Below are 19,442 nucleotides of genomic sequence, written 5' to 3'. Positions count from 1 at the left end.
TAATGTCTACCTAACCTAACTGTTTACCTTCTTCTTAAAGGTTGAAAACTGTTACACACATAAACCACAATCTCTTAACCATCTCATCCTGTTTCTGCAACCAAGGAAGTCATCATTCATTGTGACATCATGTACACGGGCCGGGAAAACAGAAGTGATGTCACAACAAAAGCAAGTTATTTGGTGTATAATTTGTGTGTGTGTGTGTGTGTGTGTGTGTGTGCGCGCGCGCGCGCGGGGGCTTTACAATTCGCCAAGTGTAATCCACAGTCTATAATTTGAGGATTGGCTCTCTCTTTATCTGAGTGGAAACACACCTACTTCCTTTTTTGATAAAGGAGAATTTAGCTTTTGCATTCCACAGCAGTTCTCTCAATGTAGAAAATAATGTTCTCAAAGCCAGTACTGAATTATTGAAGCCAAGGTAAGGGAAACTAAAGAGAGATTAGGCAATTTGGGGTACAAGTGAGTTCAAAGTCCCCCCACCCCCATATACCTGGCTAAGCCTTTGGTTACTAGTGACTTATTTGTCTTGGGGTAAAAGAAACCCTTTTTCCATCAAGCTGGAGAAGCAGCTTCTTTTTTCTTCAACCACTTTTAGCCATGGATATAGTTGCCACATTCAGGCCACCTATAGGAGGTCTACAAGATCAAACTACTCCTGTCACTAGTGAATGAACATGGCTTAGTAAATTAACACACCTCTTCTGCCCATATCAGCAGCCCATGTTTGGATTTTAGGCCCTATTGGATTCCAAACAGTCACCATGAGGAGAATGTGGGTGATTCCAGGGCTGGAAGAGACAAGAAGAAGGGACAAAAACACCTTCAGGGCCAGGCCATCTTAGCTCTAGAATATCAGTCCTCTAGATCCGGCATTCTGAGCAAAGCCTTTAGGAAACAGCATTATTACCTTTCGACGAACAGTGCACCGGTGACACATCCACTCCCCAGGAGGCAACATCTCTTCACTCAGTGGAGGGTTACTGCGGGGGGAAAAGACAAGGGCAAGACTAAGTAACTAGCTAATCCTTTGAAGCAGTGGAAAAAGCCTACCTAGGTCTGGCACAAAGCCGAATGTACCTCAACTTCTATTTTGGCCAGCCCTACAGCACTGCTTGGGCTCTCACATCTTTCAAAATGCTTACTTGGCATCATTTACAGTAACCTAAAGAGTGAGCCCCTCCCTCATCTTAGAAAGAGAAGCCAAATCCAGAGCTATTAATACTGGGCTTACAGGGAAAGATATAATTTCTTTCTCTAGAACTCTTCCCCTAGAAAGCCATGCCTGTAAGACCTGCCTCAATTAGCCTATGGTAGATTAAAGATTGTTACAAATTCTTTGATACTCCTTCAATCCAGAAGTAGTCTATTTCCTTCCTCTTGAATTGAGCTTGTTCTTGTGCCTTGTTTTGACCAACAGAATGTAGCAGAGTTCTTAGGAGACCCGAAGATTCCATTTTTACATGCCTGGAATGTTCCATCTCAGAGCTCTGATGTTGTGCTGTGAGAGGCCACACAGAGGAGACTTAAGGCACTCCAATTAACAGCTCCTGCTGAAATCCAAGCCAACAGCCAGCACCACTACTGCCATGTGACTGAGTTATCTTGGACTATGCCAGCTCAGATGAGCTTCCAAATGACTGCAGTACCAGACAACAGCACATAGAACAGAAAAACCACCCAGCTGAGCCCAATAACCCATAGGGCTTGTGAGAGATAACAACTAGTGTCTGTTTTAACCCTTTGCACTCGCTTGCTTTTTTCTCGATTCCTTTATTCTAATGCTAACCGTGTTGAGTCACACTCGACATCCGAGTGCAAAAGGTTAAGCCATGGAGTTTTGGGGCAGTTTGTCAGGCAACAATGGCATACTGAGGACAGCTCCTCCATGTGCTTTTCTGGGATTACTCAAACGTCCTAGACCCCTGGATGCATGGTTTTGGGTCACTTCTGGCACTTCTCATGCTTTCCCTTATGTGATAGTTCTCTCATTTCTTTTATTAGAGGGACCAAGACAAGGGTTGAATCTCTTCCCTCTTTGTATCTTTGTAAGAGGTGTACACAGTAGCTACTCAGTAAGTCAATACTGAATCAAAATTAAAGCTGTGTAGGGCTAGCCTTACTGATTCTCCAGGTCATTGATTTCCATTAAGGTTACATCAGGATCCATATGAGACTTTATTAAGTCCTTGGGAGGCTCATATTTATAATGCCTATACAGTAGTTGTTCTCAAAATGTGGTTTCCAGACTGGCAGCATCATTTGGAAACTTATTAGAAATGCAAATTCTGAGACCTCACTCCAGACCCACTGAATCATAAATTTTGGGGATAGGGCTCAGCAATTTATGCTCAACACCTAAGTTTGAAAACCACTGCTATACAGAATAGGCTACATTTATGCTTAAGAAATTCTTACATTTGGTTCCTGAAGGTATTTACTTGGAATGGTAAGGAGGAAATTTTTTTTCAAAGAATCCGAGAAACTACAAAAAAACCCCACACTCAAAGATTGAATGTATAAGGACTTTTCTTTAAGTCCCGGGCTTAATGCTATCCTGCTTTACCTTTTCTACCTAAAATAGCCTTGGGCGGGCAAATTTTCCTTGCTCCATGCTTCCCCAGAGCCCTGATCATGCATGTCAGGATGCCCAGCAAGCCTCATTGCTCCCTTTCTTCCCTGTTACCTTGGTGGAATCACAGGAGGACCCATATCAGGAAGCAGAAAACTGAAGGCACATTGGCCTGTGGCGATAGGTCTTCAAGCCCTGCAGGACCACAGGTGAACATCACCTGTAATGTCTAGCTTTGTTCTTTCCAATGCATTTCTACATAGACCACACCCAAACTAATGAAATGCACACATGTAATTTGCAAAGGTCTACAGACTCTGCTATGCTTCAGCAGCTGTTATATTAAAATTAACCCTGAAAAGGCTGTCACTTCTGATTCTGTTTTTCATCATTTCTTTTCATTTGCCTACTGGCTTTGAACCAAGATACCCTACACCACATGTAAAGCAGAGAAGGGCAAGGCAAGGTGGTACAGGCTTAGGTCTTTTTACCAAGATGTGAATGGCCTCCTGGTCCTTCATGCTTCCCCTAATCTATTTCCAACCCTGCTGGCAGAATGATATATTTAAAACACAATTCTGATCATATCACTCTCCAAATTAAAATGCCCTTCAATATCACCCCCCACCCATTACAGGATAAAGTTCAAGCTCCTCAGTGTTGTAGGTAAGACCCCATGACCTTCAGAACCCTGCCTCCTTCTCCACCTCCATTAAATCTGGTGGCCCCCTACACAGCCTATACTGATTCTCAACTCTGTCTCTGCTCATTCCAGAGCCACTGCTCACAACCACTAAAGCCAAGTCTTTCCCCACTCCTTTCACCTGGTGGACTCATCTTTTATAGGGGCTCAAGTCCGGTGTTACCTCTAGGAAGCCTTCTCTGACAGCCCCTGATTCTCTATAGCAGTTTTGTGCCATATTGAAACTGTTATGTACCAAAATCCCTTCTCTATGCCTCATTTATCTTTGTACTTCCACACTCTGCACAATGCCTGGCACACAGCAGGTACTCAATAAAGTCTTAAAGGACTGGAGAACATTAAAAGAATGGGCTTCTAGAAAGTGAAGGTAACCCTTCCAAAGTCATGAGGCAAGGCAATGCAAATGGGCAGGTACTTGTTTTGTGGTTAAATCGCATATAAAATTACTTATGTTTTCTAAGTCACAAAACAAGACGACATCAAAATCCATACTTGAAATCTCAACTACACAATGAACTATGCACCCTACTTATTAAAGTCTCCTTTAAATAATTTAGTATCTTGTTTCTTTCTATTTTATAGCTTCACCTGAAGATGGATGGATATATATGTATATATATCACCTGTAATGTCTGCCCCCCCCCCCACATATATATGGAGAGAGAGAGAGAGACAGAGAGAGAGAGAGAGATAGAGAGAGAGCTAGAGATAGAGATGTTGACTGGCTGCCTCCTGTACCTGCCCCAACCTAGGGATCAAACCCAAAACCTAGGTATGTGCCCTGACCAGGAATCAAACTTGCAAACTTTGGTGTATGGGATGACGCTCCAACCAACTGAGTCACCTGGCCAGGGTGCTTTCTTCTTTCTCTTTCTTTTTTAAAATTGATTTTTAGAGAGAGAGGAAGGGAGAGGGAGAAAGGAGAGAAATATCTCTTTATTTATGCATTCACTAGAGGCCCGGCCGGTGATCAGGGCCGACTGAGCTTTCCAGCTGCCACTGCTGGTTAGGGCATTCCTTCATTCCGTACCGCCCCCTGGTGGTCAGCACAAGTCATAGTGAGCGATTGAACTCCTGGTCTCCCAGTCAAGCTCCTGAGGTGATACTTTGCTTATTAGCCTTTTACATATATAGAAGATGGGTTGATTCTTCTATGTGCCCTGACTGGGGATCAAACCCAAAACCTTGGTGTATCTGGGCGATGCTCTAATCCAGTGGTCGGTAAACTGCGGCTCGCGAGCCGCGGTTTGCCGTTCTGTTGACTAATGACTTTGCCAACCACTGCTTAAGGCATTACCCTTACCCAGAAGTTTTGATTTCAGGCTAAAGACATTAGTACATTATTAAAATGTTTTTTAAGTGTTTTTCCCTAGCAGTGGTCGGCAAACTCATTAGTCAACAGAGCCGCAGTTTGCCGACCACTGCTCTAACCAATTGAGCTATCCAGCCAGGGCCTTCTCTCTTGTGTGTCTGTGTGTTTAATTTTTATGCAATCAGTTTAGATTTTTAAAAAATATATTTTTATTGCTTTCAGAGAGGAAGGGAGAGGGAGAGAGAATCATTGGTCAGCTGCCTCCTGCACAACCCCTACTGGGGATCGAGCCCTGCAACCAGGCATGTGCCCTTGACCGGAATAGAACCTGGGACCCTTCAGTCTGCAGGTCGACGCTCTATCCAGAGCCAAACCGGCCAGGGTAAAATGCTTAAAATATTTTAATACAGGATAAAATGCTTAAAATTTTTATTAAGAGACTTTCAAAAGTAGCTCCAGGTTGGTTTCTACAAGATCACTTTTAGAGATACCAAATTTAAGAACACACATTTTTCAGAATTCTAGATTATGGCCACAGGCTCCTCTTGTCTGCCCTAAAGGATGGGATGAGGACTGTGAGTTTAGGGAGTATGCAGGGAAGTTAGAGGGTTATTTCCAAGATTAACATAGAACACTTAAAACAATAAGGCCTTGCTGGGATTTTGCTGCTTTCTTAGAGACAGAACATGCATCTTGAAATACATCTGAAAATGTGGTTATCTAGAGAGACGGTAATAAAATAATACCTAAGATGGGACTGAAAAGGAAGGAAGGTCTATGTTTCTAGAAAATGATCATCATAGGCATAGCTGGAACACAGGAATTGCCCATCATAAAGCTTTCTCATGATTCCTCTTTGCTACTAGCAATTCCTTTCAAGCAATTTAGATGGCAGTTTTTCAATTCAAAAGGAAAAGGATTCATGAAATGCCTCCAGGAAAGACAGACTGTCATTGGGGTAAAAAGCTCAGGAACTAGTTCCAGAAAAAGGCCGTTTTGCAAATAGACTAGTTCTGTTCCACATTAAATATTGTCAACAGGGAAAGGATTCCAGAGAGAAAGGAAATTCTGCCTCAGGGGACTCATGTACACATCCTGAGGAGTTCCCCACCTCATCCACCCACCTTAAAGCTCCTACCCCCATAAGAATGATGTGCCCCTAAGTTTAGTGTGCAACTTTGAAATAATTACAGGCATACCTTGGAGATATTGTGGGTTCAATTACAGACTACTGCAATAAAATGAATATCACAATAATGCTGCTATTAAAAAATAAATAAAATGAATATCACAATAAAGAGAGTCATGCAAATTTTTGGTTCCCCAGTACATATAGTAGTTATGTTTACACTATACTATAGTCTTTTTTTAAAAATTTTTTTACTTATTGATTTTAGAGAGAGGAAGGGAGGAAGGGGGGAGAGAGAAAGAAACATTGATTTTGTTGTTTCACTTATCTATGCATTCATTGGTTGATTCTTGTATAAACCCTGACCAGGGATCGAACTCACAACACTGGCATATCAGGATGACACTTTAACCAACTGAGCTACCCAGGCGAAGGCTATTAAGTGTGCAATAGCATTGTCTAGAAAAACAAAAACAAAAAACAAACCACTACATATATATATTGATTAAAAAATATTTTATTGTTAAAAAATATGCTAACCATTATTTGAACCTTCAACAAGTTGCAGTGTTTTTGCTGCTGGAGGGTCTTACCTTCATTTTGTAAAAAACAAACAAACACAGTATCTGCGAAGTGCAAGAAAGAGGAGTACAATAAAACAAGGAATACCTATACATGTATGTCAGATTCTTGAAAATCAATGATATGCTTGTCAAGAAAAACAAGGCTCTGTCCCAGCTCCTTCTCATCCTCATATATCAACCAAGATAGGGTGCCAAGGGCCATTCTCTACTAAAGGAAATAGTTAAAAGCTAAAAGTAAGGTAGCGCTGAAATTATTCTATCCGAGTTTTTGTAAGTAGTGAAAACCATGAAAATACTATGAGTCAGTGCTGCTTGTAAGGACAATACTTCCTAATCACTAAAGCTAGAATTAGCACAGTGATATTACATCTAGACAGTGTATCACGGTTCACAAAGTGTTTTCACAGATGCTCTTATTTGCTTTTCACCACCATACTGTGAGAATTAATTATTATTCCCAATGCACAGGTGAGGAAACTGACTTATCTAAAGCCATGTAGCCAATAAGCAGAATTAGAACCCAAGTCACAGTTTTCTAGTTCTTTTTAAAAAAATATATATATTTTAACTGATTTCAGAGAGGAAGGGAGAGGGAGAGAGAAATAGAAACATCAATGATGAGAATCATTGATCGGCTGCCTCCTGCAAGCCTCCCACTGGGGATCAAGCCTGCAATGCAGGCATGTGCCCTTGACCAGAATCGAACCTGGGACCTTTCAGTCAGCAGGCTGATGCTCTATCCACTGAGCCAAACCGGCTAGGGGAGTTTTCTAGTTCTTTCACATCTTGAGTCCAAGCTGTTTTTATTTTTAAAATATATTTTATTGATTTTTTTACAGAGAGGAAGGGAGAGGGATAGAAAGCTAGAAACATCGATGAGAGAGAAACATCGACCAGCTGCCTCCTGCACACCCCCCACTGGGGACGTGCCCGCAACCAATGCACATGCCCCCGACCGGAATTGAACCTGGGACCCTTCAGTCCGCAGACCGACGCTCTACCCACTGAGCCAAACCGGTTTTGGCAGTCCAAGCTGTTTTTAAAGACTGTTCAGTAGTTCTCTTATTTCTGGGGGACACATTGGAATAACTACCAGGGTATCTTCCTCAACTTCAAGGTCAAGTATTTCCTTCTTCATCAGTCAATATTTACTGAATTCCTACTGCTTACTAACCAATGCCACATTGGAGGTGCCACATTGAAAAAGGACATAAAGCAAACAAAGTTATGATCTACCCCATCAAGAAATATAGCCTTTGAGGAGAGAGGATCAAGGTCATTTGTCCACTCAAGCATTTATTGGACATTTATTTCATGCTAGGCAATAAGCTAAATGATGAGATTTCAGACATGATCCTTGCTCTTAGGGGCCAGGGGCTAGACAACATGAAAAGAACAGCTGGCAATGAGACCACATACAATCGACTACAAACTGATTCTTGCCATACAGATCTATATAAGACTCAATTGCTCATGGATGCCAAGCTCAGCAAAGAACCCCAGATGTTTGGTCACTAGGTACCTGAAGGTGACAGTGGCCTTTTCTCTACTCTTTCCATAATCCAGAGCTACTCAGCAAATGATAGTTCAGCCAGTGATCCTTTAAAGATGGCAAAATTAAGGATCTCAAGGTGTTCAGAAAGAAACTATAGTTTTAGAAGCAGGTATATTTCTGCATTTTGAAAAGCTACTTGATAAAAAGAAGGTTCTGGGAGTGGGAGCGTTTTCCTGAGAATAGGTGTTTAAGTCCATCTAGCGCACAATAGTATTTGAACCTTTAGATTTCTTCTAAGGACTGCCCAAGTCCTGAGAAGGAAGGTGAGTCCTGGAAGAGTTGTCTTTGGTATGTGAGCATGCTTGTCTTGGGAAACTGGTGTCTCTTTAGCCAACAGGCCAAGGACTTCTATTTTCTGGCTTCAAAAGAATATGGCCTATATAGTACTTCGAGATAGGTACTCTTCTCCATGGCAGAGAAGAGTACTCCATGAGGATGGAGCTTCTGTAGAATACCTTCCCATCTTCACTGCTTGTGGATGTTTCCTTCCAGATCACTTGTTAAAAAGCGCTAGACTGCAGGTCCTGGCTAGAAAGTGCCTGTTCACTGCTTTCCAACTCCCTATTTTAACCACTACCTGATCTTAAAGACATTCTGTTAGCTATAAAATAGTTCATAACAATAGAACTCTAAATTTTCAGACATTGTACTATTAAAGTATATGTGTCTCAGAGTTTGGTGTGGTTCTCTGTAAGGCCTAAGAAGCCTATAAACTATTAACAGTAATATCTGTACACCAACCAACTAGAAAGCTGGTCAAGGACATTAATTTTTCAAAAGTAAAACTCTTTTTAAAAAAATATATTTTATTGATTTTTTACAGAGAGGAAGAGAGAGGGATAGAGAGTCAGAAACATCGATGAGAGAGAAACATCGATCAGCTGCCTCTTGCACACCCCCTACTGGGGATGTACCCGCAACCAAGGTACATGCCCTTGACCGGAATCAAACCTGGGACCCTTGAGTCCGCAGGCCGACGCTCTATCCACTGAGCCAAACCGGGTTCGGCTCAAAAGTAAAACTCTTAAAGCCAACCTCTGCAGTAGGACTAGACTCCCATAAACAAATATAAATGACTTGTTTCCATTGCCGATAAGGGGAGTTATTGGAGAGAAAACCACAAATACACACCTCTCCGTTAACTGTAAAGCCTGCACTGACAGAGCCCTCCATGTCAAATATTCAAAGCCTACAGCCAGATGACTCCAACTACAGCCAAAGGACAGACCCAATTTTAATTCAGAATGCCTCTTTCATTCCCTAATGAGGCTGCAGCTCACCACTGCAGGTGGAAGATACTGGTAGTTGTCATGGTTCTTGGCTCTCTAATTAAGAGGATCTATTTCAAGTCATACACTAGTATGGCTGATCTGAGACTAACCTCACTCATTTCCCTTGCTTATTAATGCACGTGAACCTGCTCGACATTAACATTTACTTCAGATTTAGTCCCCACCAGCGGGACCTGTTGCTCTGCGTTAATTATCCATCCAACGCAAGCAGTTTTTCAATATGGAACTGGAAGGGAGAAGGGGGAAGGGAACAAAAGAACAAAGGGGGGAAGGGAGAGGTGGAGGAAGAAAGGAAGATAGGGAAGCAGAAAGACTGCCTTTTATTTCAAAAACCTATTTTTTACATTATAACATGCAGATAAAAATGGTGTTGCGTTCTGGACTTGTTTTTGAAAAATATATTAGGTTACTGTCCATCCAGCTAAATGACACTGACATTTTAAAACTTGAGCCAAAGGCAGCCAGAAAGACAATTATCACTTAACCAAATTAAAAGCTTTAGTGTATGTCTTAGGACAAAAGGAAGCAAGTAGGTGAAATATATTTGAGAAAAAACACACTCCATTTTCTCTTTCCAGACTGACAAAATATTCTGTTTAACACAAATACTTAATAGGAACACTATGTAGACAACATATCCACACCATATACTAACAACCTTCCATTCGGGTTGTCTTCTAAAAGAGGTCAGTTGCATGAACTGGTAGAGTCCCTCCTGTCAGAACCCATTCTTCTCCAAGCAACAGAAGCTCTCCAGCCACATATGGCAGTTTGAGTTTAAATAAACTATCAGTTAAACTAAGAAAGATCTCACTGGCCCCCTACTATCATCTGTATAACACCTCCCTTTTTAAAAAAAATATTTTTTTATTGATTTCAGAGAGGAAGAGAGAGGGAGAGAGAGAAACATTAATGATGAGAATCATTGATCGGCTGCCTCCTGTATGCCCCCCACTGGGACTAGCCCACAGACCATGATGAGAATCATTGACTGGCTGCCTCCTGCAAGCTCCCCACTGGGGATCAAGCCCACAACCTTGGCATGTGCCCTTGACCAGAATCGAACCCAGGACCCTTCAGTCCACAGGCCAACGCTCTATCCACTGAGCCAAACTGGCTAGGGCACCACCTCCCTTTTTTTGATGGTGGTGGGCTATTCAGCAAGCAAACAATAGCACTAAACAGTTTTGATTTTTAATTTCATAGTTCATGGATTCCATTCATCCGAGGTCCACTACCAGATAAAAATCCTACAATTGTATTTAGTGGCATTGTGTAATACCAACTGCAAAAGACAATACCATACATGTTCAGAATAGGACTACTCCCTCTCACTGGCCCTGCTGCCCTCTGCTAGCTCCAGAAATGTGTTGGTACCAGCCAAAATGGTAGTAAAGGTGACCACTAGCAGAACCATAATCAGGTTTCAGCCTCCCAGCAGCCATCTTTTTTCAGTTTATTCTAAATTTTTTATTTTTTAAAAATTGATTTCAGAGAGGAAGGGAGAGGCAGAGAGAGAAACATTAATGATGAGAATCATTGATCGGCTGCCTCCTGTATGCCCCCCACTGGGGACTAGCCCACAGACCAGGCATGTGCCCTGACCGGGAATCGAATCACGACCTCCTGATTCACAGGTCAATGCTCAACCACTGAGCAACACTGGCTGGGCTCCCAGCAGACATCTTGATCTATAAAGGGACCTAGGAGCACAAAAACAAGCCTTTTACAAACTGAAACCAGCTACTGTTCTAGAAAAGCTAAGAGGCCCTGGGTCAAGTTTAACTTAAAAATATATTTTAAAATGTAAATTGAAAGCTGGATTAATACTAGTATTCTCAAATTTAATGGTTTAGGTTTTGAGGGGACAAAATTTAATGAAACTTAAATGGCAGCAGAAATAGTAAGCTTCCTCTGGACACTTGTGTGGTCACCAGCTTTCATCTTCAAGTATGGTATGCCTTTCAAAGGCAGGAAAGATGGTCACATTGAAGGACACTGGAGAGATGAAAGCACAGAGAAAGTTCATGGGGGTGGGAGGATTGTCCCTGAACCTTAATACCTTACCCTCCTTCATCCCAGCTACTGACTGACTCAAATACAGCTAGCGCCGCAAAGTAAAAGTACAAGGACTGCTGGTTTTCATGCAAAGCCTCAGTAGCAATGTTAACAAAAAGACCAATGAAGTGCCAGGCCATTACAAATACCCCATTGAGAAACTTAGCTAGTTGCGTCATTTCCACAGGCTACAATCCTTTCAAACTAGCTGACTGTGCTCCCAAATTTTATCGCCTTCTAAGTAAAGCTGGCCTGTGACATCCTCCCAGTGAAGGACACCTGGAGAAGAGGGTTATCAGTTAGTGCAAGGAAAGGAGGAGGGAGGGAGGGAGGGTAGAGCACCAACAGTTATACCAGGTGTTTGCTTCTGCTAACTTCTCTATAAGCTGAGCCCGGGTGCTTACAGGGCCTGATCTATTATTACTAGTTTGCCTATTCTTGCAGTCCTGGCTTCTCTAGAATGGAAAATGGGCTTGCTACAAACATTTTTTAAATGGGCTCTATTCATCCACCTCATGATAGCTGTAGGAGCCCACCTGTTCTGGAAGAGTCAACATTCTGGCCTCAACAGTCACTGTGTAACACTCCTAGGGAACATTCCATTGGAAAGAGGAACAGAGGAACCAACAAAACTGAGTACTGTTCTGTGGCCAAATTTTAGTGGACTATCAAGAACAAGGTAATACTCAGGCCACACTATTATTACAGACATAGCTCAGGGAATCTGGACCAATTTACATCTTACAGATATTGAACCTAAAATTCTATAAAGGCTGGGAAAACTAAGAAAATATTAACAATGTCTTTATTTGAAATCCTACTAAATACAGGGTCAAGCAAAAGTAGGTTTACAGTTGTGAATATGCAAACGTTTATTCTTGTATTATTATTTATTAATTATTGTATTATTTTCCATAGAAACTGTGAGCCTACTTTTGCTCACTTTGTATATAGAGAGCAGGTTTCTACTTAAGACCCAGCTACTTTTCCCTAAGGAGGATTTCTGCTTCATTTACTGACAGGGTTTTCTATTAAAAAAAAAAAAGGAAGGAGGGAAAATAATGCTATTATTTGGGCCAAAACAGCACAGAGGTTATTCCTTCCTTCTTTGACCACTACTTTCTCCCCTCCCCCAATTCTACTCATAAACCTCAACGCTTCCCCCGCCCTACATGACTGAAGAAGTAATCTCCTGGGCATGCTGTCAAACTGTGCTGTCGTGGTTTGATGCCACAGCTAAGTGCTGACTTGGGCTGCTGAAGCCTTCCAGTTATACCCACAGTGACCTATTTAGGAGTTGAACATACTTCTCAGAGAGAGCGCACCATGATTTTTCCCTTTGGCCCAGTTTTCTTCTCAGATGGTCCCTAATCAAAGAAGGATCATCCTAAAGATCTCAATGTGTGCACAAAAATGGTAAGATTTGAGAAAAGCTTGTATGCAATAAGCACACAAGCCTTTGACATGAACTCTTTCCCATAACTTAAATTGCAGACACTTTTATTCAGCTTACATCCACAACACCTACAAACTACAGCTGGCACTTAGAGATGTCTGATATTATAAAATTAGGCGTTAGAATTAAGTTAGAATTGCTAAGTGTCATCTGTGCCAGGCAAAACCATAAGGGCTACAGAGGGATAAAGTAAAACAAGAAAAAGCAAAACATTGTTTACAAAAAGGCCAAAATTAGTGACAGAATTCTCCCTAATTTAAAATGCTCTTTCAAAAAATGGCAAGCAAGATCAAAGAAAGTTGAATGCAGTAAACCTATGTATAGATCTATGAAAAGTTAAAGGTTTATACACATTTAATGGTGTGTAACTTTCATAATGTATTTTAACCAATAACTGATGAGCGTCAATGGAAAAAGTACACTGTAAAGTTTTTCTCTCATGTTTCCAGAGTTTCGTTAAAACCAAGAATCAGTAAAACTCTACTGATTTAATTCCCATGTTCAGCGGACATGGGAACTAAAAAGCTACCAGCTCGTCACAGGAACCCATAACTGGTGGAAAGCAGAACAGGAGTAGCTCCACAATGCCCAGGTTTGTAATGTAGAGATTTATCTAAATGCACTTGAAGTGCTGTACATTTCATTAGCTTCTCGCAGACAGGAGAAAAATAATACTCAACATCCCTCTGAATATCACAGTTGGATAAAAGCCTGTAAATGTGCTTGTATCGCCAAAAACAGGATTCCACTCTGGACTCAAGCTTGCTAGTAATTCTGAGCGGGTCCCCCCCCTGCCTGGTCTAGAGATGAAGTGATGTCTTCGGGTTATGGTTAAATTCAAACCCTGCAGAGAGTCCTTTTTTGCTCACTCAAGATTATTTCAAAAAGCGCCTCATGCAGAGCCTGAATCAGTGGATTGATGGTTTGGTTTAGGCATTGAGTTTTCCTCTGCCCTGCAGTCACTCTGTCTTTTGTCCTTTCAAGACTGGGAAACATTTTCTGAGAGATATGCTGTACAATTTGTCAGAAAACAGGAAGGGCAAAGATTAAACACCAAAGCCATTAACATACAGGAAAGCAAATGTAATTAAGAGGGAAAGGAATGGTCACTTTGTGTTTGTATTTTTTTAATTGATTTCAGAGAGGAAGGTAGAGGGAGAGAGAGAAACATTAATGATGAGAATCATTGATTGGCTGTCTCCTGCACGCCCCCTACTGGGGATCGAGCCAGCAACCTGGGCATGTGCCCTTGACCAGAATCGAACCCAGGACTCTTCAGTCCTTAGGCCGACGCCCTATCCACTGAGCCAAACTGGCTAGGGCACTGTGTGTCTGTATTAACAAAGATACCATCCACTTGGAAGAACCCAGACATAATTTCTGTTCCCCAAACAGTGTTTATCTTTGCACATTCTCATTTATAATACCATTAGGTATTATGCACCGGTGAGCAGAGGAAATGGGTTAGCCTCTGGCTTTCAAGTACAGATGCTCCTTGACTTAATGATGGGGTTAAATCCCAATAAACCCATTTTAAGTTGAAGCTATTATAAGTCAAAAATGCATTTAATAAACCTAACCATAGCTTAGCCTAGCTGCTTTCTACTGAATGTACTTTTGCACTATATAAAGTAAACAACAATCATAAGTTGACCATTGTAAGCCAGAAACTGTAGTTTAGTGAGCATTTAGTACACAACTGCAAAAGGGAAAGGAGCTCTTTGAATGAGTTGAGTGTTTATTACTTAGATAATTTTATCAATCTGCAAGGTGTACTTGGTATTTGCTTAGTGTGATTCACCAACAGCTCTATATAGTAGCCAAGTTTCTCTTTGCTGATGGGTAAAAATCAATGATTTCTCCTTTTATCAGTGTCCATTGTTTCCTTCAGTGTCTTTTGCCTCCTACACAAATGTGCCAGCTAAAACTTCATCTTTATTCTTATTTGCTGAGACCTAGATTTAGAAATAACCTTAGGCTTAAAAGATAAGGATTTTGATATCCATAAGAGGTAAGCAGAAAAAGAAGTCACCTTATTCTTAACTGTTCTCGAGTCATGGGAAAAGCAGTCAGCCAGTGACCTGTGCATGCGTCCTGGGCATGGTGACAAATCCGCAATACCAAAGTGCCTTTCTGAAATTTGGTCTAGGACTTGCACTGAATACAATGTCCTCCTCTTTCAGGAAACTGGCAGGGGGACAGCTGTACTCTTGTCCTATCTCTTGGGAGGACAGCATTATGCAGAGGTGCTCTTATAAGTGTCACTCATTCAACGGCAATGCAGCTGGCCATGTTGTACTCACTGGGGACTCTAAGAAAAGGAAAAGCACAGTGGAGGTGGGAAAACAAACTTTTCCCCGCCCTGCTCTGACTTAAAACTCTGGTACCTTAAAATAACGCATTTCCAGGAGCTTGTGCTGCATTATCATAATAATCCCAACCAGAATATTCTACTAGGGTGACCTGCTTAACTACACACCCAAGGAATTGTTGTATATGTGCAAGTTCAGAGATGGATTTCAACATTCTTACCTATAACCAAAAGCAAACAACATTCAGCTTCATCTATATTCTATTGCCCTGTCACTTGTAGAAGAAAAGATGTACCCATTTCTGTTAATTAGCAGGACACCTGCGTTTCTAGGTAGCAAAAAAATCCTCTTGGGAACATCAAAGCAGACTGTTTCTTTTTACAAGTTATATAAAACCTGCAGGCAAATATTCTCTATTTATTGCTACCTGGGCTTACATAAAGACATATATAAACAGGTGAGTTCTCCAGTGTACAAAAATCTTTTTGTCCTTGTTAACTGGTTCAAAAGACAGCTCATTAATTGATCTGGAGTTATTTCCACCTCAAAGCTGTTACCAATCAAACTGAGGCAATTAAAATCTTCCTCCTTAAAGTGGGAGCCCCCAAGTATGAGAAGTGTGTACATACAGAAATTTTCTATTGTGTCTGGTGGGTGCTGGGTGGGCATCCTGCTTAAGGCAGGTGGTGGATTTTTTTATATTTCCTCTAGGTTAACTTCCAGCCTTAGACTTCTTTGTTGAGAAGGGTCACTCAGAAAAGTTGAAGCAGCAACACACCAAAGCACATTGTAAGGTTCTCTCCACTGAGACACGCCATCTTGACTGCAGTTCACAGAAGAAACCCTTTACTCACTGTCATTACATAGATTATATAGGTATAGACATTAACGTGTAATTAAATCTACCATCTTTTTCTCGGTAAGACTCAAAAGTTGAAAAATAAAAAGACAACCCATAAATTTGGAGAAAATACTTGCAAATCGTGTATCTGAAAAGGGACTGATATCTAGAACATATAAAAAAAACTTACAACTCAATAATAAAAAAACCAACCCAATTAAACTTGGACAAAGGATCTGAATAGACATTTCTCCAAGAAAATATACAAATGGCCAATAAGCACATGAAAAGATGTTCAATCTCATTAGCCAGCAGGAAAATGCAAATCTCAATCTCAATGACATAGCACTTTGTACCCACTGGATGGCTTTACCCACTGGAAGACAGATAATAACAAGGGTTGGAAAAGATGTGGAGAAACTGGGACCCTCATACAGTGCTGGTGGGAATGTAAAATGGTGCAACCACTTTGAAGAATAGTCTGGCAGTTCTTCAAAGGTTAAACATAAGAGTGACTTAGCAATTCCACTCCTGAATATACACCTAAGAGAAATGAAAGCAGATGTTCACACAAAAAATGTGCACATGAATGTTTTATAGCATCATTATTCATGATAGCAAAAAGTAGAAACAACCCAAATTTCCACCAACTAATGAATGAATAAATAAAATGTATTATATCCACACATGGAATAGTATTCAGCCATAGAAAGTACTGATAAATCCTACAAGGATGAACCTTGAAAACCCACTGAGCCCTTTTGAGTATCACTTGCAATTTCATTCAGAGCTTAATAAAAACCATTGTTTCACTGAACACAAGACTATTTGAATCCCTTTTCAGTCCAAATCAAATAATTTTTTATTTTACTTTATTTTTAAATTTTTTATTTATTGATTTGAGAGAGACTAAGAGAGAGAAGGAGAGAGACATCGATTTGTTGTTCCACTTATTTATGCATTCATTAGTTGCTTCTTGTATTTGCCTTCACTGAAGATCAAACCTGCAATCTTGGCATATTGGGGACAACGCTCTAACATTGATCTGGAGTTATTTCCAGATCTGAGCTACCCGGCCAGGGCCCAATTTTATGATCTGGCTTTCAACAAATTCTTTTGGAGACATACTTAAGTTAAAATAAACACAAATCCATCTCCATATTAAAAATAAAGGCTGTACGTAAAACATATCTTTACACATGATTGAGGAGTATTACCTTCTTTCCCACTTTTAATACTTCCCATGCTTCCTTTCTCAACGAAAGCCATCTGGGTCACAAACATTTTGTGAGCAAACAACTCATACCAAATATTATTCTTATATTTTTAAACAGTGGTTATCCTTTATCCTTGGATTAAAGCACTCATGTAACAAGAATTAGTCCCTGAGCCCCACCATAGGTTTACAAAGCATACATGTGATATTGAGTTGAAGTTGATTGGCAATGGACCCTCCCTGTTTGAGCGGGCCACTTAACAATACTACAAACCCAGCTTCCAATGCAACTTAGCAAATGCAAAAGTAAACACATAAAATACACATAAAACCAAATTAGGTTTATTGTTCAATCATTTTACTACTGAGGGGGCAGGGTAAGGGGAGGCAGTCCTGATGCTGTCACCTCCAATTCTTCAGTGCCAGGCTTCTAAGCACTTACGATGTCAGAAACAACAGATTCATAAGATAATGTTAACATAAATGTATTTTAACTAATCTCTTGCCTGACACTATTCTAATGAGGCGCTAAATACAACAAAATCAGAAAAACCACCTCCTTAAAAGTTCACGTGGCAAATATTTTCTGTAAGGCAGTTTTCTACTTTATGTGCGAAACCTTTTTTGTTATGACTCACTGAAAATTAAATATGCAAAACTCCAAGCTGAGCTTAGTTTTGCCTGTGCACAGAGACCTTTTTACTCTCATTCTTCGAAAACCTCATTTTGGATCTTGCTGCCAACACCAGAGAGAGGAAAGCGGCCAACAATTCCAAATATAACATGCGGAGGCAAATGCTACAGAAATCTGTCTGACGGGAAGCAACCATGCTGAGGTCTGCTGAGGTAGATGCACTTCTTAATCAGACCATTTTGGTCCCTCAGTCTGGAGCAAAATGCCATGAGAAAGAAACCAGAGGAAACCATCCAGTTTCTAGTCAGCCTCATTATCAATGCCCTGTGTTACTCACTTTATCAGTAAGAATAATTCTATCCATCTCAAACAGAAAGATGGGTCAGTGGCAAATAGAGCTCCATCAGTTATTCTAATATTTTTTTCACTGATGTTTTAGGAACCAGTCCACGAAGATCAGTATTTTCAGAAGGCTCAACTTATGGCATGACAATTATAATAAAGGTCAGGCTCACCAGGGAACACTTAAAAACATATCTCTTTCCAATTCTCCAGGGGCAGGTTTAGTAACCCCTGCTACCACTCTGAATAATTGATAACCAGTTAAACTTGGATAAAATGATTACACTATCACTTAAACAAATATGAAAACATCATTAGCTCCTCAAGTTTAATTCTTTAGTGAGTTAATGGTACTGAGTACAGGAAAATTCATTTCCTCACCCAGATCATTACAGAAAACCAAAAAATAGGACTCCCAGTCTAATTGGGAAAAGGACTGTTCTTCATATAAAGCTCTGACCCTGAGACAAGACAAGACAATTAAAACAGCTTATTTGACCAGTCATTTCCTCCAGTAGTTTATCTTAGAAAAATCCCTGGTGGTTGTGGCTGTCACTAAACCCAGGAGGTAAAGTTTGCCTAGAATCACTTCTGGAACATTTTACTAGATCCGGTTCACGGTGAGGCAAGCTGGCAAGGCACACTGGAGACTGAAAAAGGACTTGTCTCAGAGCTTTGAATGGAGACCCACAGCAGCACTGCAGTTATGACCTACAGGGTTTGCAAAACTCCATCTTCACTCTTGTACATTCTGTACATAAGGAAAATTATCACCCTATGTTTATCTAAATAACCCAGTCTTAGCTAGTTAAAAAGGGAAGCAAGAGAAAATATAACCATATCTTCTAACCTCATTCCCACATGGTACAAAAAAGCAATGGGACACGTTGAGAGCACACTCAGGAATGAGACCATTAATTGCTTGACCTAGCCACTTTGGTTGAGATGGCTAATGAAGTACTTCACTTGTGCTGGAAAGAGCCTAGGGTAGGAGGCAGGAAAATGGGATAAGCCACACTTAAAAGAAGGCTTCCTGCTTTTGTACCATTATCTAGAATGTTTTGTGATTTATATAATAACTCAAGATAAGTTAATGGTACATTCAGTACCGGCATCTTCAAAGGGGGAACTGGAGATGTGAAACATGCCCTGCCTCATTTACTAGGATTCTCAAATCTCTGATTACCAGTTCCCATTCATGGCCTTATAAAAAGTATTCAATGAAATGCACAGTCTGGGCAAGCCTGAATCTCACCAACAGCTAAAAAAAAGTCCTTCCCCATCTCCTCCCAGCTAAAGCGGAAACTGTTAATTGTACAACTTGACAAGACTTAGACTCATCTTATTAAAAGATTCAGAGGTTAGATTTTAGAGTTTAAAAAGTCCAATGTCCGGCAAAACAGTACACTCTTCCACGCCTGAAGTTTCTAATA

The 19,442-nt window shown here is 40.7% G+C and overlaps 1 protein-coding gene across 3 annotated transcripts in view; it reads right to left on the bottom strand.

Annotated features, from left to right (window-relative positions):
* The window catches only part of PHF12 (PHD finger protein 12), a 42,679-nt gene that overhangs the window by 19,865 nt on the left and 3,372 nt on the right, over positions 1-19,442 (bottom strand). For all 3 annotated transcript variants that reach the window (XM_008147829.3, XM_028154941.2, XM_054709171.1), the window contains one exon: positions 914-986. In XM_008147829.3, coding sequence (XP_008146051.1) covers positions 914-986 — 73 coding nt within the window. The remainder of the gene's footprint in view (positions 1-913; positions 987-19,442) is intronic.

Source organism: Eptesicus fuscus, chromosome 20, assembly GCF_027574615.1.
Source record: "Eptesicus fuscus isolate TK198812 chromosome 20, DD_ASM_mEF_20220401, whole genome shotgun sequence".
In the NCBI taxonomy this organism is placed as follows: Eukaryota; Metazoa; Chordata; class Mammalia; order Chiroptera; family Vespertilionidae; genus Eptesicus; species Eptesicus fuscus.
This window is presented reverse-complemented; position numbering and strand designations above follow the sequence as displayed.